Source organism: Balaenoptera musculus, chromosome 9 (assembly GCF_009873245.2).
Source record: "Balaenoptera musculus isolate JJ_BM4_2016_0621 chromosome 9, mBalMus1.pri.v3, whole genome shotgun sequence".
NCBI lineage: Eukaryota > Metazoa > Chordata > Mammalia > Artiodactyla > Balaenopteridae > Balaenoptera > Balaenoptera musculus.
In genome coordinates, this window is record NC_045793.1 from 33,237,147 (window position 1) to 33,255,512 (window position 18,366).

General features: G+C 35.8%; 1 protein-coding gene across 3 annotated transcripts in view; it reads right to left on the reverse strand.

Moving 5' to 3' along the window:
* The window catches only part of CFTR (CF transmembrane conductance regulator), a 195,072-nt gene that overhangs the window by 166,592 nt on the left and 10,114 nt on the right, over nucleotides 1-18,366 (reverse strand). For all 3 annotated transcript variants that reach the window (XM_036864463.1, XM_036864464.1, XM_036864462.1), the window contains exon 2: nucleotides 395-505. In XM_036864463.1, the coding sequence (XP_036720358.1) occupies nucleotides 395-505 (111 nt within the window). The remainder of the gene's footprint in view (nucleotides 1-394; nucleotides 506-18,366) is intronic.

Genomic DNA, 18,366 nt, shown 5'->3' on the forward strand with positions numbered 1-18,366 from the left:
CATTTCTTTGACATCCAACAGCCTTTACCCTAAAATTTCCAAGTATGTACATTTGTATTCACACATTAAGATTATGGAGGCAAATGTACACAACTTGCTTCATAAAGATGTGATTGCAGTCTTCACAAAATCCACGTAATAGTCTTTAAAGGCAGGTAGCTTCTCAGAATTCAAATATGTGTTTTTCAAAAAAAGGTCCTATCTCAGGAAAATGGTTTTTTTTCTTTCATCCTTTCATTGTTTAATTCTTGACTAATCAAGACTTCATCAAGAAAATAGGATGTTCCTATTATAAATACGCCATTTTAAGAATTAAACCCTCTCATGTCTGTTCTCTAGTCTCTAAATAATAATATTAATTTCTCTCTTCAGTAAACAATGTGCATGAACATACCTTTCCAATTTTTCAGATAGATTGTCAGCAGAATCAGAAGAAGAGATGTGGTATATGTCTGACAATTCCAGGCGCTGTCTGTACCCTTTCCTCAAAATTGGTCTGGTCCAGCTAAAATAAAGAGAGGAGAGACAGATACAAATGTTAACTTGATTTGATCTCCATTGTAGACTTGGAATCAGATACAGTTTCAAATTTTCTAGCATGTGGAAAATGGTGGTAGTGCATAAATACGAGAATAAAATAAGCCAACTTATAGGAATGCCAGGGAGTCATATCTTACAGAACACAACTCTATAAAACAGCATCACCTCTGAACTGATGTGACTATAGCTTTGTCTAAAAGGATCGGGGATGACGGTAGAATCATCATCTTTCCCAGAGGGAAAAAACAAACTGTTAAACATTCTAGACTAAAAGTATTCTTCAAGAAAAAAAAAAAAAAGAAGAAAATTCCCCAAAATAACCAGATACTAGGAGTTTATAGTTTGCTGAAGTCCAGTCTCTACCACTTCAAATACAAAATGATCTCTGAATAAGAAGACAGACCCTCAAACAACACCCTTATATAATTTTGTTAACCATAGCTCACAGTACTCAGCAATGAGCTATTTGTTGAATGAACTGACTGTAGCTGGAGTATCAATTTGTTGACTTAATCATCACCCCTGAATGAGAGTGGGGATCATTATTTTCTTATGTTTTGTCTCCTCACCCCATAGCAGTTATGCACATCTGCCCACTACGCATCTAATAAATAACAATTTATGATGGAAGCTAGGGAAGCTGGCATAGTAAATACTTATGCAGGATACTCTAGTTATTTTCAAATACATTGTTTGTAACTACTGTGAATAAGGCAAAATAATCTTCACAGAGATAAGAAAATCTAAAAAGAAGTCAAAGACAAGGGAAAACAAAGAGGAAGGAGGGAGGGGCAGGAGAATTGTAAAACAAAGAAATCACGTACAAAGAGAAACTTCTAAATGAAATTTGAGCAAATGAGACCTTTCTCTTGTGAAATTTCATATATTTATTTATTTTTTAACATCTTTATTGGAGTATAATTGCTTTACAATGGTGTGTTAGTTTCTGCTTTATAACAAAGTGAATCAGCTATACATATACATATATCCCCATATCTCCTCCCTCTTGCGTCTCCCTCCCACCCTCCCTACCCCACCTCTCTAGGTGGTCACAAAGCACCGAGCTAATCTCCCTGTGCTATGTGTCATATATTTATTAAAGAAAGGAATTGAACTTGGAATCAGTGATTCCCAACATATGCTTTTACCCTTACCATCTTTCTTTTCTCCAGAGAGTCCTAAAATTTGGTGTCATCGAGACTTTGGTAATACATCAAAATTCATGTTACCCACCAAAAATCAATAGGGAGTGTTTTAGCAATATCTGAGAAGCAAAATAAACTTATACTAGGAAAAGTATTCTAGCAAAGCCATTCAGAATAAAAAGAGGAAATGCTATGCCAAATGCAAACATTTTGACATTGTTTCAGGGCAAAACTTTGGAGAAGGCTCTCATGTCCACCTTCACCACTCCCACCCCAAGAGTCCAGATTCTCGTTTCACTTCCCTTGTCTCCACCTTCTTCAGTCAGCCACTGCCCTGTGTTCCTGATGTCTCTGCAACTTGTCCTTCCTTAAAATTTAACTGAATTAAGACCCAGCTCAAGGACTTCGCTGGCGGTCCAGCAGTTAAGACTCCACGCTCCCAATGCAGGGGGCCCGGGTTCGATCTCTGGTCAGGGAACTAGACCCCACACGCCACAACTAAAGACCCCACATGCTGCAACTAAAGATCCAGCGTGCCACAACCAAGACCCGGCACAGCCAAATAAATAAATAAATAAATATTTAAAAAAAAAAAAAGACCCTGCTCAAAGGCTCAGTAGTTTCACCAACCATTTCTGACCAAGATATCAACGAGTGACAATGGCTTAATATGTCAGTTTCTTCCATTAACTTGCAATATTTGCATCTTAACAAGAGCCTTCAAACCTCAGCAAAGGGTGATAATTGTTTTATCTTTATTGCCCAGTGTGATCCATTGGCAATTTCTCCTGGAGAACAAGAATGAAAATAGTTAAGGACAGTCTGAACACAGCAGTTAAAGAAGTGCAGTGATCATGCAGCATCTGCATTGGGCATCGTCTGAGAGAGTGCTGGCACACCCGCCTGGCACTCACAATCCACTAGCCAACATAAGCACTTTGGAAGCACATTTGCCAATATAGGGGGCAGTAAGGGTGTGAAAAATCTGGGACAGCAATTTAGGATACAAACTCCATTCTGTTGGTTATAAGCCTTTGTAAACTTAAGAAGTGAAAAGGTGAAGCAAGTGTTTACTACTAATAAAAAAATTATGTGTATATAGCACTTTCACAAACACTAGCATATTGTGATTTTAATTTGAAAATCTTGATAGGTAGGTAGAACAAGAAGAGATCATTGCCCTACTTTAAGGATAAAGAAATGGAGGCTCAAAGATGCTAAATTTGTCTGTTACTAAATGCCAAAAACTAGATTTTTACCACATTCTTCTGATGTCATGCCTTCCTTTACCATGTTCAGCTCTTATATTTAGGAAAATTAAGCTTGGTGGGTTATTCTAGACATAGTGCTGGAATGCGGGTCTGGAAGCAGGGAGACCAGAAGCTAGCAGACTGCAGGCAGTGGTGTGGTGTGGTGTACTGACAAATCTTTAACCATGCCTTCTCCAGGAAAACAAAAAACAAAAAGTGACTTATGGTATTTGCCAATTTCTGTGGTGTAAATACTCCCACCATGACCAGTTTCAAGTCACCAAATGTGAAGTCACTGAACACAGAGTTGGGAAGAGATACACAGCTGCATATTATAAGATAGTGTGATTACCATTCAGATACAATCAACATAACCTCAATACATAGATAATAATTATGTAGTGATAACTTTTCAATTACTATCTTTGTTTTAACATAATTTATTTAATTGTAAGTATAAATCAATTAATTTTTAATACTAGTTGTTCTTAACAACCAGCTCACAAAGTTCCTGAAAATTTAACAATCAGCTCAGCCAGAAAGGGCCAACTGCAATAGATCACTGACTGCCAGATGGTTGAAAGACTCAGAACAAGGGTAATAGCATTGAGAATGGAAAGGAAGGGGCCTATGGAAAATTTAGAAGAGAAAAATATACTCTATCTATTAATAAACCTTTCATTTTCAATATGTTTGAAATTGTTAAAATATGAAACTAAATTTACAAATAAAGAGAAGTTCACTATCTGTAAATATTACAATACAAAAGACATTTGCAGGAAATTTAAAAGCAAATCTTTTCTTTCTTTTAAAAACTAAATAAACATACATCTTTTGGTCCATATCTAAGACCTGATCACCGTTTCCATTAATGAGTTTCTAGCTCATTTTTAAAATACTTTAAGTAACACCTACATTTATAAAAAGCTTCCTGCGTTATCCATGCCCATTTTAATATATATGTTATACCAAGACATCTAGTTTTTATTATCAAGAGTTCCATAGCCCAGCATCATCAAATCAAACATATTCAGTAGTATTAAAAGTTAGCCATTTATAATTATTAATATAATTTAGTGTTTCTGACAGATTCACTACAGTAAACCTATATTTGTAACCTGAAATAGAAACAACTTAAGGTAAATTTTGAGAACTAAAATCAATTAACCTTAGGCTGCCTGGCAATCACCAGAGTTATCTGAAAGAATTTATTTTGTGAGATTAAACCAAAAAGACAATTGAATGAAATTTCTGCCCCATCAAGGAGGTCTCCATGACTACCTCAAGCCAGTCGCAGAAATACAAAAAACAAAACAAAACAAACAAAAGACTCCCCAGGTATCTACACTTAGACATTCAATGAAATATTAGTTACTGTAAAACTCCAGCCACCGCTTTTTTTGAATGAGCTTGAGTATGTTAAACATACTTGGATAGAATTTAGAAATGCCAACTCAGGATTTGTACTTCAGTATTTCTTCCATTAAATATTAATGAGTACCCAGGTGTTTCATTAGCAAGGCAGGTACACCTGGGATAACCAAAAGCAATAAACACTATTCTTCCTCCTTATCCTCAAATTTGCTCCCACCCACCCTTCCTCTAACCTCTAACTGACCTTACCCTTCTCCTTCATCCGTAACCTGTCAGTGTATATTGAAAATGGACTTATAAATTGATCTACTTAGAAACTGTGACAGTTTCCAAAGTTCTCGTTATTTCTAACAGAAACTAGCTAATCATTAATTACAAGGTAGCAGACAGAAATCCTTAAGATATATAGTTCTTTATAACCTAAAATTTTGGGACTTCCCTGGTAGCGCAGTGGTTAAGAATCCGCCTGCCAATGCAGGGGACACGGGTTCGAGCCCTGGTCCGGGAAGATCCCACATGCCACGGAGCAGCTAAGCCCGTGTGCCACAACTACTGAGCCCGTGAGCCACAACTACTGAAGCCCACGTGCCTAGAGCCCATGCTCCGCAACAAGAGAAGCCACCGCTCACAGCAACTAGAGAAAGCCCGTGTGCAGCAACGAAGACCCAATGCAGCCAAAAATAATAATAATAATAATAAATAAATAAATTTATTTAAAATATATATATATTTCCTAAAGTTTTCAACAAACTTTAAAAAAGTCTAGTACCCAGACACACTGTGCACTTAACGATAAGAGTCTTCAGGTTTTATTAAGGAAAAATGCTATCACTTGATTTTTTTTAATATATACACACACATACACACAACGAAACTGTATTTAGTTTCTTTTCTTAGGACAAAGTTTCCGATTTTTACATAAATTTAGAGTGACTTGTAATTCCTCATGATGAAAAGAATTTTCCAATTATAGACACTATTAAAGCCTTGATTTTCATGAAACCTATCCCCATAAAACCACATAATTAAAGCTTATAATCATTTTTCCATTTGACATTTGGCTTTTATTAATCCAACAGAGGCATCTGACATTTTCATCTGCTAGAATTTAAGATAAAGGTCAGGTATCAGATCTTTTCAGTTTCAGATGATTTTGTTTGTATAAAACAATCATGCCTCCACATTATTTAACATTACTTTTGATTTAACTAGCCAGATAAAATGAAATGGAATAGCAAATTCAAACCCATGGTTGCATGACACATCTCCCAAATACTGACAAATTGATACACTCAAATGACTAAGTCTTTTTCCTTTTTGCATGAAATAATACTTGAGGAACTAAGTAGAAATTACTCTAAACTGCTTAGTATGGAAAAATTTAAATATGCTAGAGGTTTTCTCATCATCCAATATGTTTACCATGAGTTTGAAATAGCCCAAATAAGCTGGATAGTCCTAACTAAAGAAAATGTTGAAGTTCAGGCTGAGGAAAGAGGGGGAATCATTTGAACAGACTGTGACAACAAATCTCAAATTCCTGCAGCATATTCTGCCAGTTTGCTTTAGGTTTTTTGATAAATGGCTATGATGGGAAGAATTGAGTTGAGACCAGAAGTCATTTCATCTCTAAAAGGATGTTTCTTTTCTAATTCATATAAATAACACTTCAAATGTCACAGTTATTTTATCAACTTAGATCTGGTGTTATCTTATAGTTGGATATGTTTTTTCTCAATGAATTTTAGTAAAAATAAAACTGGAGAAAGTAGTGGCATCTAGCTCTCAAAAGTCCTGTATAAAACTTGTAGGCTTCAAGAATGCACCCCAAAGTCACAGCATTGGGGTGAGGGTCAAGTCGGTGAGTCTCTGTCCTCTCATCCCACAAGGTAATTAAACAGTGTTTGCTGCTTACCCATAAAATGGTAAATTTATAATAAATAACCACTTTAGTCAGCTCAATCACCTTTTTGCTTGCTAAAGATGAGCTATTTTTGTGTTTGAGAGTTAATTTCTCATGAGGCTCCTAGTTTACCAAGAGAACTGTAGAAGTTCTTTTTCTTTCTGTACATGAGTAAACAGTAAATGTAGTCAATGAATTTTAGAAGATTTGGAAAGATAATTATTTGCTGCTCAACAAAACACTACAAACCAATTCTGAAAAACCTTCCAGAGGCCCAGAATTTAAAACCATAACATAAATTAACTTCATGCTTAATGAACCTAAACATTAAATAGGAAATCAATCTGCCCATTTTAAAAGATGCTCCCAAATATAAATGTATTTGGAATGTAAGCATATTAAGAAAACTTCAGGAAAGATATTTTCTTTTTTTGCTTATCTATATTCACTACTGTTTAACTATGAGCATGTATAACTTTGGAAATAAGGAGGAAGTTCTTTTTAATTAAAAAAGAAGTTACATATTATAATTAGTACTTGCTATGGCTAGCTATGCACATAAACTTTCTAGTCAAATATGTTTTAACTCCATGATTTTCATATAATGCTCACTATTAATTTTCATTTCCCATAAAATTGCTTTCTTTTCTTTCCTGATATGATTGTCTGAGGTAAAACTTTATCATGAAGACTACAAAACTCCAGTTACCTGACTTCTACTACGAATCTGTTACTGAAAAAACTGAATTAGTGATTTTAAGAAAGCTCTAGGTTTTAACTCTGTCTCTGTCATTTTCCAGTCATGTGACCTTGGAAATAGCTCTTCTTAAGCTCTCTCAGCTGTGGCTCCTGCTGGAAATAATAACTACTATGACTACCTGGTTTTCATGGGGGCCAAATTCAATGTTGTATATAAAATATTACAGCTGTACATTATTGCATTGCTTCTTCATAGAAACTACTTTGCTTTAGTTTAATTTTCAGAGCACTAGAGTTTATTATTATTGGGATTATAACAAAAGTACTAGCTAACCTTAATAGACTATTCCTATAACTCTCTAAAATTCTAAGTATTTCACATACGTTATTTCATCTGATCCCTACTACAATTCAAGAGATAAGCCCTAATATTATCTCCATCTTACAGATGAGTAACTGAGGCTGAGGGAGCTTAAATAATTTATCCAAGATAGAGTTAGAATTTCAAAACAGGACTGTGATACCAAAGCCTACACTTGTACCAAATTTGCCATATTAGGACTAATTTTAGAAGGAAAAAAAAAAAACAGCACACAGGTAAGTATAATACGAAAAGCATAAGCAACAATAGAAAAAATAGATAAATTAGACATCATCAAATTATAAAACTTTTATGCCTCAAAGCAGACCATCAATAAAGTAGAAAAATAACCCAGAGAATGGGAGAAAATTTTTGCAAATCATATATCTGATAAGAGACCTGTATCTGGAACATACAAGGGACTCTTACAACTCAGTAATAAAAAGACAACCCAATTTAGAAATTGGCAAAGGATTTGAACAGACATTTCTCCAAAGAAGATATACAAACACCCCAAAACATATGAAAAGATGTTCAACCTCATTAGCCATTAGAGAAATGCAAATCAAAACCACAGTGAGATTCTACTACACACCCACTAGAAAGGCCATAATCAAAAAGACACGTAACGATAAGTGTTGACATAGATGTGGAAAATAATATTAGAGTCCTTATACCCTGCTGGTGGGGATGTAAAATGATGCAGCCACTTTGGAAGACAATCTGAAAGGTACTCAAAATATTAAACAGAAAGTCACCATATGACCTAGCAATTCCACTCCTCGGTGTATGCCCAAGAGAAATGAAAATATATGTCCACATGAAAACTTGTACACAAGTGTTTATAACAGCATTTTTTATAATAAGCAAAAAATAGAAACAATCCAAATATCTACCAACTGCTGAATGGATAAATGTATAATCCTACAACTTGAATATTATTTAGCGATAAAAAAGAATGACATACTGATACATGCTACCACTTGGATGAATCTTGAAAACATTATGCTAAGTGAAAGAAGCTAGTCGCAAAAGACCACATTGTTTCATTTATATGAAATGTCCAGAACTGGCACACCTATGGAGAAAGTGGATTAGTAGTTGTCCAGGGTGGAGGTGAAGGAGGGAATGGGGAATGATTGCTTATGGGTATGGAGTTTCTTTTTGGGGTGATGCAAGTGTTCTAAAATTGGTTGTAGTGATAGTTACACACCTCTTGTATACTTTAAGTAGGTAAATTTTTTGGTATGTGAATTATATCTCAAAAAAGCTGGTATTACGACAAACAGCATAAAGAAATCAATTGTTAGCATGGATTTTAGAAACTTTTCCCAAATGTTTGATTTTCCCTCCTAGAGTTGGTGAAATGCACATTTTTATTATGGTGACTTTGACACTCTAAACCCTTTCATATATGTCAGTGCCTGGGTAGCTGCTACAAGTGATTAAGACTCTGTGCAAAGCCCACGAAAGGCTCCAAGGGTTGAGGACATGAAACATGAGTCATATAAATCGTTTATTCCTGGCCCCCACAAGCAAAGCACTTAATTGCTGGAACTACTATGAATACAGAAAAAATAAGAATGGTGAGGGAGTAGCATTGGCATAAAAAGACCACTTCTAACAGCTATACTTAAGCCATTCACATGTATTGGATTTCAGGGACTCAAGCAATTGAGAGACAATAAGCAATGCTACAAAAAATAGCCCAAGTCCGTGTACTTTAGAAAAGCAGCCTCAGAGCATTGTTTCATGGTTTTAGTTTGATTTTTATTCTATCTGGGCATGAAGCCACAAATAAGAGACACGAAATTGATTATAGCTGGAACAACTGGCTAGAAAGATAGGATGATTAACTACCAATAAAATTGCTGCATCTTGTATGAGTTCACTTTTAGGAGCTCTTTACTAACCAAGAAAGACAAGTGATAACATTGCTGTCTAACTTCTGATTTTTATTTCCATTAGCAATAAGAAATATATCTGAAACCAAGAAAATAAGGAAGAGGGGAAATGGATTGGCCTTCTGATTTTATGGTAGAAATGCCACTGGGTTACTGGCTGGCATTTGTAAAAGCTTACAGAGAGAAACTTGTGTGACTATCAGAAAATCACCACTATTACTATTATTTTAGACAATTCCATACTAGCAACAGAGCAGAGAAGCAGTTTCAAGCATGCCCAGTGGTAGCTGAAAGGAAAAGAAGGGAAACAAGTTCTACGTTATCTTTTAAGGTAGGAACAAAACATACTTCACATGAGTGATGTAAGGATATCTCCCACATGATATATTGATTTAACTGGTATTTGTTTTATAATTAACCCATTTATTCCCTCACTTTTTTATAGAACTCTGAATCCCTTATTGAAGCTCTTTGTTCACCTAGTTTGTTCAGACACCATCACTAGGACCCAAAGTAAACACTCTCTAACAGGCTTCTTCATCCTTCGGCAATGAAATCCCCATGTCCTTCGGAGTCAGGGTTGCCGTTCTAGAATTAACTCAACATCTGGAGTCAAGGCCACTTGATATTTCTCTGCTAAAGTCTTTCTCGCAATATGGAGATAACTCTCCCCTCTTGGGGACAGAAATCCTCTGAGAAGCTCTGGGCTGTGGAGTCAGTGATCTGTTTTGTATGAGCTGTAATAGGCAAATCACATGCTAGACTCTCATGACCTTCAACCTCCAAATGACTTAATGACCCCTCACCATGTGTACAAAAAAAATCACTACTTATTAAATCCTCTGTGACACCTGCTTTCCAGTTACTGCCTCAAAGCAACTTTTCCCAAAATTAAAAAAAAAAAAAAAAAAAAGCAGTCTAAGTCCACCTAACATAGTTTATTTGAGGATGTTTACTTGTTTATTTTGCTTGATAGGTGGAATGGTAAAATGGAGGTTGGAGACAACCTCAGAAATGTTTTAAGATGAAGATGGTTAAGAATGAATCTTCCAAGGGTAACATACAAACACGACGCATCAGGAAGACAAAGCTGATGATTTTTTAAATTTAGGCATGATAAATCTAGTCTCTAGGGTTCTGCTTGGAATCCTCTAGCCAGATAAACGATCAGTCAAATTCTAGAATTTTTCTCATTTATCTTAACTTTCTCTTTAACTTGTATATGCTGTATGTTCTGTTATACTGTTATCCTGCTGTTACTCATGATAATTTCTCAGGATTCAAAGAGCCTTATGGCATTGTATTCAGACTTCTCAGCTGCAGATAATTCCCCATCTTCAAACTATATATGGAATTTGGTCATTGGTTGCATTTTAACCCATTTTTATCTTCCATTTTATTAGTTCACCCTCTAGAAAACACATCACAAATTATAGCATTAAAAGGTAAATTTAGCATCTTCTTTATTTCTCCCTGCTTTGGCAAGGTGGGGAGTGCTTGTAGACACATTGTATGACTCAGGATTTAAGTATCAGATCCTGTTCCTGAGGTTCTGGAGCAATGTTAATGCTATTTTTCATTTTCTTGGAGCCTTGATATCACTAAGAGGGACACTGACAGTAAAACTCCTATGAGATGTAAGGGGAGGAGAACAGTAGTGGCTGAACCCTCACTCATCCCCAGTGTGAATCCCAGGAAAAAAAGGTGCCTGACAGAAGCAGAGAATGGAGACAGCCATTGGTTCAAGGTTTATCATGGAAATAAGACTTCACTGCAAGAGCCTTACTTTAAATCCTCTTCACTTAATCTCTACATCTTTTTTTCATATAGGCAACATATAAGTAAATAAAGATCCACAAAATAACCTAAGTTACTTTTTCCCCCAATAGCAAAACACGCAATAATGGATGACTGAATCATTAGATCCTAACAAGCAATTTAAAAGTTCAGAACAGTCACCTTTGCAATCAGGTCCTTAAAAACAGAAATCATTAACACAAATGATGATAGTTTAGTGCAAATCATTTTTACAGGCATTTAAGAATTATTTTTACTTCAGAATGTCATAATCTCTTGCTTGCATATACACGTTAGGAAAAAGAACTTTAAAGGAAACATCAAGCCAGATTCTCTTCCTTTTAAACTCTGCAGGAGCTCTCACTGGATGAAACCATTGATAATAAGATGGCTCTTAATTTTTTAAAGGATTCTCCTATTCGTATCAGTTGATACAGCATTTTTTTGGTTTTGTTCCAACACCAGCCAAATGCCAGGTCACACTGAAGAAAAAGTAATAACTTCCTCAAAATAAAACCTGACCTCTATTTCCCAAAAATCTCAAATGCATTGAAATAGTTTCATATGACTTATGTGTGTCTCTCTACAATCTAGGTTTAATTTTCCTCCCATGCGCTCCATTCTCTCCTGTACTTCCTCCACCTGAGGTGTCACTACTGTCTATTTGCTTGTCTGCCAAACCCCCGTGTTTCCAAACATGCCAGACTATAAACTCCCCAAGGGCAAATACCTTAGAGATTTTTTTTACTGCTGTATTCCCTGCCTACCACAGAGCATAGCACATAACTGTCACTCAATTATTTTTTAAACGGTTAAATATATGTTACCACATTATACTTTGCTAGTTTATTTCCCTCATAAGATTAACTTCCTGAGGACAATGTAGTTGTAATATATATCTTTATATCTCCATTGTCTGGTCCAGTGTCTGAGGCAGTGTAAAAGCTGAATGAATTAAAGTGTTAACTAATTTATTACTCAAACCTGATATGTTTATAGCCCATGTGAGAACACTGATATGATGGCAAATAGGTGTTGCCCAGCCATTACTCTTGATCAAATGTATTAAAAGCAAAAAAAAAAAAAAAAGTGAAAATATTGTCCAAGTCAATGGTAAATGCAATGCAAATGTGAGGGTGCCTATACTTTTCCAGGGACCACTCTTTATTAACAGTTATGCCCCTTTTCTGAGTCATAAGTTAAAGCCAATAATTCTAAAACTTCCAGCCAAAATTATTTAATTCTCCTCAATAAAATGTTTTCATTTTTAACACTCTTCATTACCAAAACATTCTAATGTCTGGCCTTCAAGCTATTTACTCTCAGTGGAGATGTACCAAAATTTCATAAATGGAAAGTTGTTCTTCAGTCTTCTCAAGAACAACTGGACCCTTTTATTTTGACCCTTCTTGACCGTTCCCATGTCATGTCACCTGACGTACTTGACATTGTCTCCATGTTACCTGTGTACCATTACAGATGAGGTAAACGCAGCTTTTTAAAAAATTTCATAAATTAGTGTAACCCTCTGTATGTATTATACTTTAGAGTTTCAAATTGCTTCCATAGCTCATTCTGCTCCTGAAAACTATTACTATTCTCGGTTGAATTGTGCTCCTCTCAAAAAAGATATATTTTAATTCCAACACCAAGTACCTCAGAACGTGATCTTTATGGAGGTGACCAAGTTAAAATGAGTTCATTAGAGTGGGCCCTACACCTATATGACTGGTCTCCTTAGAAAAAAAAGGAAATGTGGACACAGAGACAGGCACACAGGGAAAATCCCACGTGAAGATGAAGGCAGAGGCCAAAGTGAGGTGTCTATAAGTCAAAGAGTGCCAGCAAATCACCAGAAGCTGGAGGAGAACATGGAACAGATTGTCTCTCAGAGCCTCAGCGGAAACCAAACCGGCTGACACCTTGGTCTCAGACACATCTAGCCTTCAGAACTGTGAGACATTACATTTCTGTTGTCTAAGCCGCCCAGATTTTGGTACTTTGTTACAGCAGCCCTAGCAAACTAATGCACTGTCTTATAAGAGCATGATGGTAAGAGGGTGTTTTGGGATGAGACTTACATTTAAATTGGTGGACGTTGGACAAAACAGATTGCCCTCCATAACGTGGGTGGGTCTCATCCAATCAAATGAACGCCTGAATAGAACAAAAATGCAGGCCTGACCAAACAAGAGAGAATTCTCCAGGAGACTGCCTTCAGAATAAAACTGGAACATCAGCTCTCCTGGGTCTCCAGCCTACCAGCCTATGCTGCAGATTTGGGACTTGCCAGCCTTCATAATCATGTAAGCCAATTCCTTGTAATAAATCCTTTTATATACATATATATGTATATACATATATATATATATATACACATATATATATATATATATATATATATATATATCTCCTATTGGTTTCATTTCTCTGGAGAACACTAATACACATATTAAACACTCAATCAATATTAGGTCTCATAATAATGCTGAGCTGTGTTAAGAGGAGGAGAACTCACTGCACTGATGAGCATGACATCATCATCAAAGTTAAGTAAATTACCCAAGATCATATTGTTGTTAAGTCACAGAGCAAGGATTCAAGCCAGGTCTGTCTGATTCCAAAGTACATGTTTCTTCCCCTATATATTGCTACTTAAGAGTTGACAATAAGGATAGAGACAAAGTCAAATGTGAGATTATTTTCTAAGAGTATAGGATGGATGAAATGAGGACTCAAGGGAAGGTCGAGACCAACGAATATGGGGGAAAAACTAGTTCAGTGGCTTTCAAACTATGGACCCCAACACCTAGTGTTCCCCTGAGATACTTCCTAGAGTTCAACAACTTTTGATCTGAAATGTCAATATTTTAAAGTATGTTTTGCTATTCTAAAAATAAGAATAAAAAACATCACACATTCGCAAAACTGTTATATGAAAATTTTAACACACTGGATCCATCTAAACATTATCCTGGACTTTAAGGCTAACTCATTTAGTGTCCACTGTGTAGGAAAGCTTCCCCTGACATCTCTTTGAACCTATTTAAACATATTGCAATCTGTCATTGGTTATATCCACACTGCATAAATGAGCATATTCACTATAAACCAAGTGAACACAGTCTATAGTGAACATGCACCAAGACATGCATATATAGACGTGCACCAAGCTCAATTAACAGCCCATCATATCTCTGGCATACCTGCTTATACAAGGTTTCATTCCAGCCTAACAGAGAGTTGTGCAATCCCCAGGGAATGATAACAAGAAGCATATGATATTATCTTGGTTTTACAATATTTTACCATGCTTACTCAACAGTAAGGTGACATTGATTACAAGATGCATCATCAGTGTAATAATGGCCTTTCCTAAAAAGCCCCTCTAAATTAAATATACACAGTTAAAAAAAATTTTTTTTCAGTATTATATACTTAATTCACACAATTACACACCACTTCCTCCTTCAGTGCCATAATTAAAGTTTTCTTCTAAGCCTTCTTAACATTCAGGTCAAAAATATACTTTTGGATTATTCTTGGTATTCACAGTTATGAATAGGGTTACAAGTGACAAGTTGCATTCACACCACCTTCACCTGTAGGACAGGCAGTATAATTTCAAAGTAAAGCAAAGTGCTGAGCTTGGGCAACTTCTACCTTAATTACAGTGCTTGGTATGCCAGACAAACTTCAGACTAAATAATTACTGTTCTTTCAAAACTAGATCACAGAATAATCTTTCTCAAGAAATTTCAAGCAAGAAACTAAATTTAAGTTAAAAGTCAACCTTGTGGGGTACAACCAATGCAAATAATTCAACTGAAGTTACGGGAAGATATACCTTCTATGAACTGCTAAGCTCCCATATTTCAAGTTATTCCTGTGCCTGATGGCTGACAGGTTTCTTTTGACATCAATTATAAGAGTCATCTCAATTTCAGAAGCATAATGTGAAAAATGTAAGCATGTAGGACCAAGAAAAGAGCACGTAAATGTTATATAGTCATTTCAGCCCTTATCTGGGGGCAGGAGATTACCTATATCTTTGTATTTACGGAGGACTTACTGTCTTTTATTGTCACTTTTATTTGCATATGTTGCAGTTCCATGGAAGATTTCCTTTGGATTCTGGATTCACTGATAAAAATATTGTTTTTAAAAAATTGTAAAAACCACTGCACTAGGAAAATCCAAGATTTATACATACAAAGTGTCAAACATCAAGTTGAAGAACCATCTGCGAGGTGACTGCCTCTTCCTTCAGCCCCAAGAAATACAGTAAGAGTAAACATAAAGAAACAAATGACATGAGTGATGAACAACCAGGGACTGGTGATCAGAACAGGACACCAAAGAGGGTGGGTGGTGGTGAGAGGAACACTGAAGTGACTGAACCTGGAACTCAACGGAGGGGATTAAGTTGGTAAGGTAAGAAGAATGGATACAAAAACGCAACAGAAAGCCTAGCTCAGTAGGTTTGACAAAGTGGAAGAAGGCAGGAAGCTAGATTTAGAAAATGAAAAAGATGAAGGGAGATTATTAGTACCTGGATGGAACAAATAAGGATAAGAAGTGCCGTCTGGGTCACGTTTTGTGAAACTGAGCTGTGTCCATGTAACAATGGTTGGCTAATGGCATGCCTTTGGCCGATCACATCTCTCACTCTTTAACTGGACATTTAGAATTTTAAAGACCTCATTAACCTAAGACAAGACCCTTCCCTTCCCCTCCCCATCCTTCCCTCTTCACCTCTCTCCACCTCAAGTAGTTTGTCATATGGATCCATGCAAAACACTGTAAGAGGGCATGCTCCTGGCACTTGCAAGAAGAACAGAGTCTAATGCCTTATTTAAATAATATTATTGATAATACATGTATCAAAAATAAATTTCAGAGACAAGAAAATTAAGAAAACCTATATACAAAATTAAGTGAAATTATATAATTTACCAATTCCATTCTAGATTGTTGGATAGTGTGATACACTGGTTAAGAGTTCTAGAGATCAATGTAAGTTCATGTCTTGACTTCACAGTAATTAGCTGGGTGGCCTTGCATAAGCTCTTTAATCTTTCTAAACTACATATTTCTTACATGTAGACTCTATCTAAAATTATTTGAAGAATTCACTGAGATAATACGTATAATCCCTGGTACATAGAAAGTGCTTAGTAAATGTTAGGAGATACTGGAGGCAAAACTGCAGATGTCAAGAACTATTTAAGAGGAAATTTTGAATTCTGTGGCAAGTTGAACAATATCTATATTTCTATTGTTAATTTTCTAAAAAAAAAAAAATGTGAACTTTCAAAATTCTCTTCCTTGGATCCTAAGATTAAAAAAGAAGAATGTTAGGATGCAACTAGAGATTATCATACTAAGTGAAGTAAGTCAGAAAGAGAAGGACAAATACCATATAATATCACTTATACGTGGAATCTAAAATATGGCACAAATGAACCTATCTACAAAACAGAAACAGACTCATAGACATAGAGAACAGACTTATGGTTGCCAAGGGAGAGGGATGCACTGGGAGATTGGGGTTAGTAGATGCAAACTATTACGTTTAGAATGGATAAACAACAAGGTCCTAATGTATAGCACAGGGAAATGTATTCAATATCCTGTGATAAGCCACAATGGAAAAGAATATAAAAAAAGAATGTCTGTATGTGTATAACTGAGTCACTTTGCTGTACAGCAGAGACTGGCAAAACATTGTAAATCAACTATACTGCAATAAAAAAAATTTTTTTTTTTTTAAAGAAGAATGTTAGGAAAGACAAGTTTAGTGGAGCTGGGAAAAGATGGAATCACCTCCATATCCCACATTTTATGATTATGTGGTAGAATCCTGTTTTTTGTCCTCAAATCTGCAGTTTCCCAATCTTTCATTAAGGTTGAAAAGCACTAGTTGGGCCATTTAAACCCACTTTCTTAAGATTAACTTAATGGCTCTTAGACTTCAGTATGCAAAAAGAAACACCTGAAATGTAAAAAACAAACAAACAAACAGAAAACAAAAAATCAAGATTATAGTTGCACTCTCCCAGAGATTCTGGATTTAGTTGATATGGAGTGGGACCTAGGAATCTGCATATTTAACGTAAGATATATTATAGATAGATAGATCTATCTTAATATATTTTTTGAGCAGGTGACTGGCAATTTGAGAAGCACTTATCTAAAGCTATAGAAAATACTGATATTTGTGAAGGGCTTCTAATTTTAAGAGCATAAGTATTTACCTAAAGAATTTCTTGGGACTTCCCTGGTGGCGCAGTGGTTAAGAATCCGCCTCCCAGTGCAGGGGACACGGGTTCGAGCCCTGGTCTGGGAAGATCCCACATGACGCAGAGCAACTTAGCCGGTGCGCCACAACTACGGAGCCTGCGCTCTAGAGCCCGCGAGCCACAACTACTGAGCCTGTGTGCCACAACTACTGAAGTCCGCACGCCTGTGCTCCACAACAAGAGAAGCCAACGCAGTGAGAAGCCTGCACACCGCAATGAAGAGTAGCCGCAACTAGAGAAAGCCCACGCGCAGTAACAAAGACCCAAAGCAGCCAAAAGAAAAAAAAAAGAATTTCTTAATCCTGTTTCTAGCTAGATTTCTTTTCCAACAGAATAACTAAACTTTGATCAAATTTTCATTGATAGGAAATTTGGCAACTCATTGTTTTTTAATAATAACATACATGTCTACTAACCCCAGAACCTGACTCTACTTTGCAGTAATAGTGGCTGGAGTGACAGACCGTGACTCAAGAAAGACAAGAGTTGTGTGGCTACCCTTGGCAGAAACAGAAACAATTGAATCAGCAAAACCTTGTATGAGAGTTCAAAAAGGCTGCCAAGTTACAAGTTAACACCTCAGTGGATCCAAAGACTGTGTTCAAGGACTAAATCCAATATACATTTCTAAATGTAATGATCTTATCTTTACATTTCATAGGAAGTATTTTTAAAAATTTTAAATACATCAAACAATATTTGCTGTCAAGGAATTATACTGTTGACTTTAGAAAAGTTTATTATGTGAGATGACCTTTATACAGTCATTTGGTAAATCAATAAAAAAATTTAGGCCCCCTTCATTAAATGGAGTAAGGGAAAATCTATAGATATATACGATGGCCTTTGCTCCAAAGAGAATATAACATTGCCTCATTAAAAATATCAATCTGAAAATTCCAGTAAAAGAATAATTAGAATGTATAATACATTTTGATATGTGGCCTAAGCCTTCAAACTGCTATATCCTGGAATATATCAGAGATTCAACATTTATACTGAATAAAGGCATGCATGCATGAATAAATGAATGAATAAAAATCACATTAGTATTTCAAAAATTACTTTTACATTAATGAGTTCATTTTACA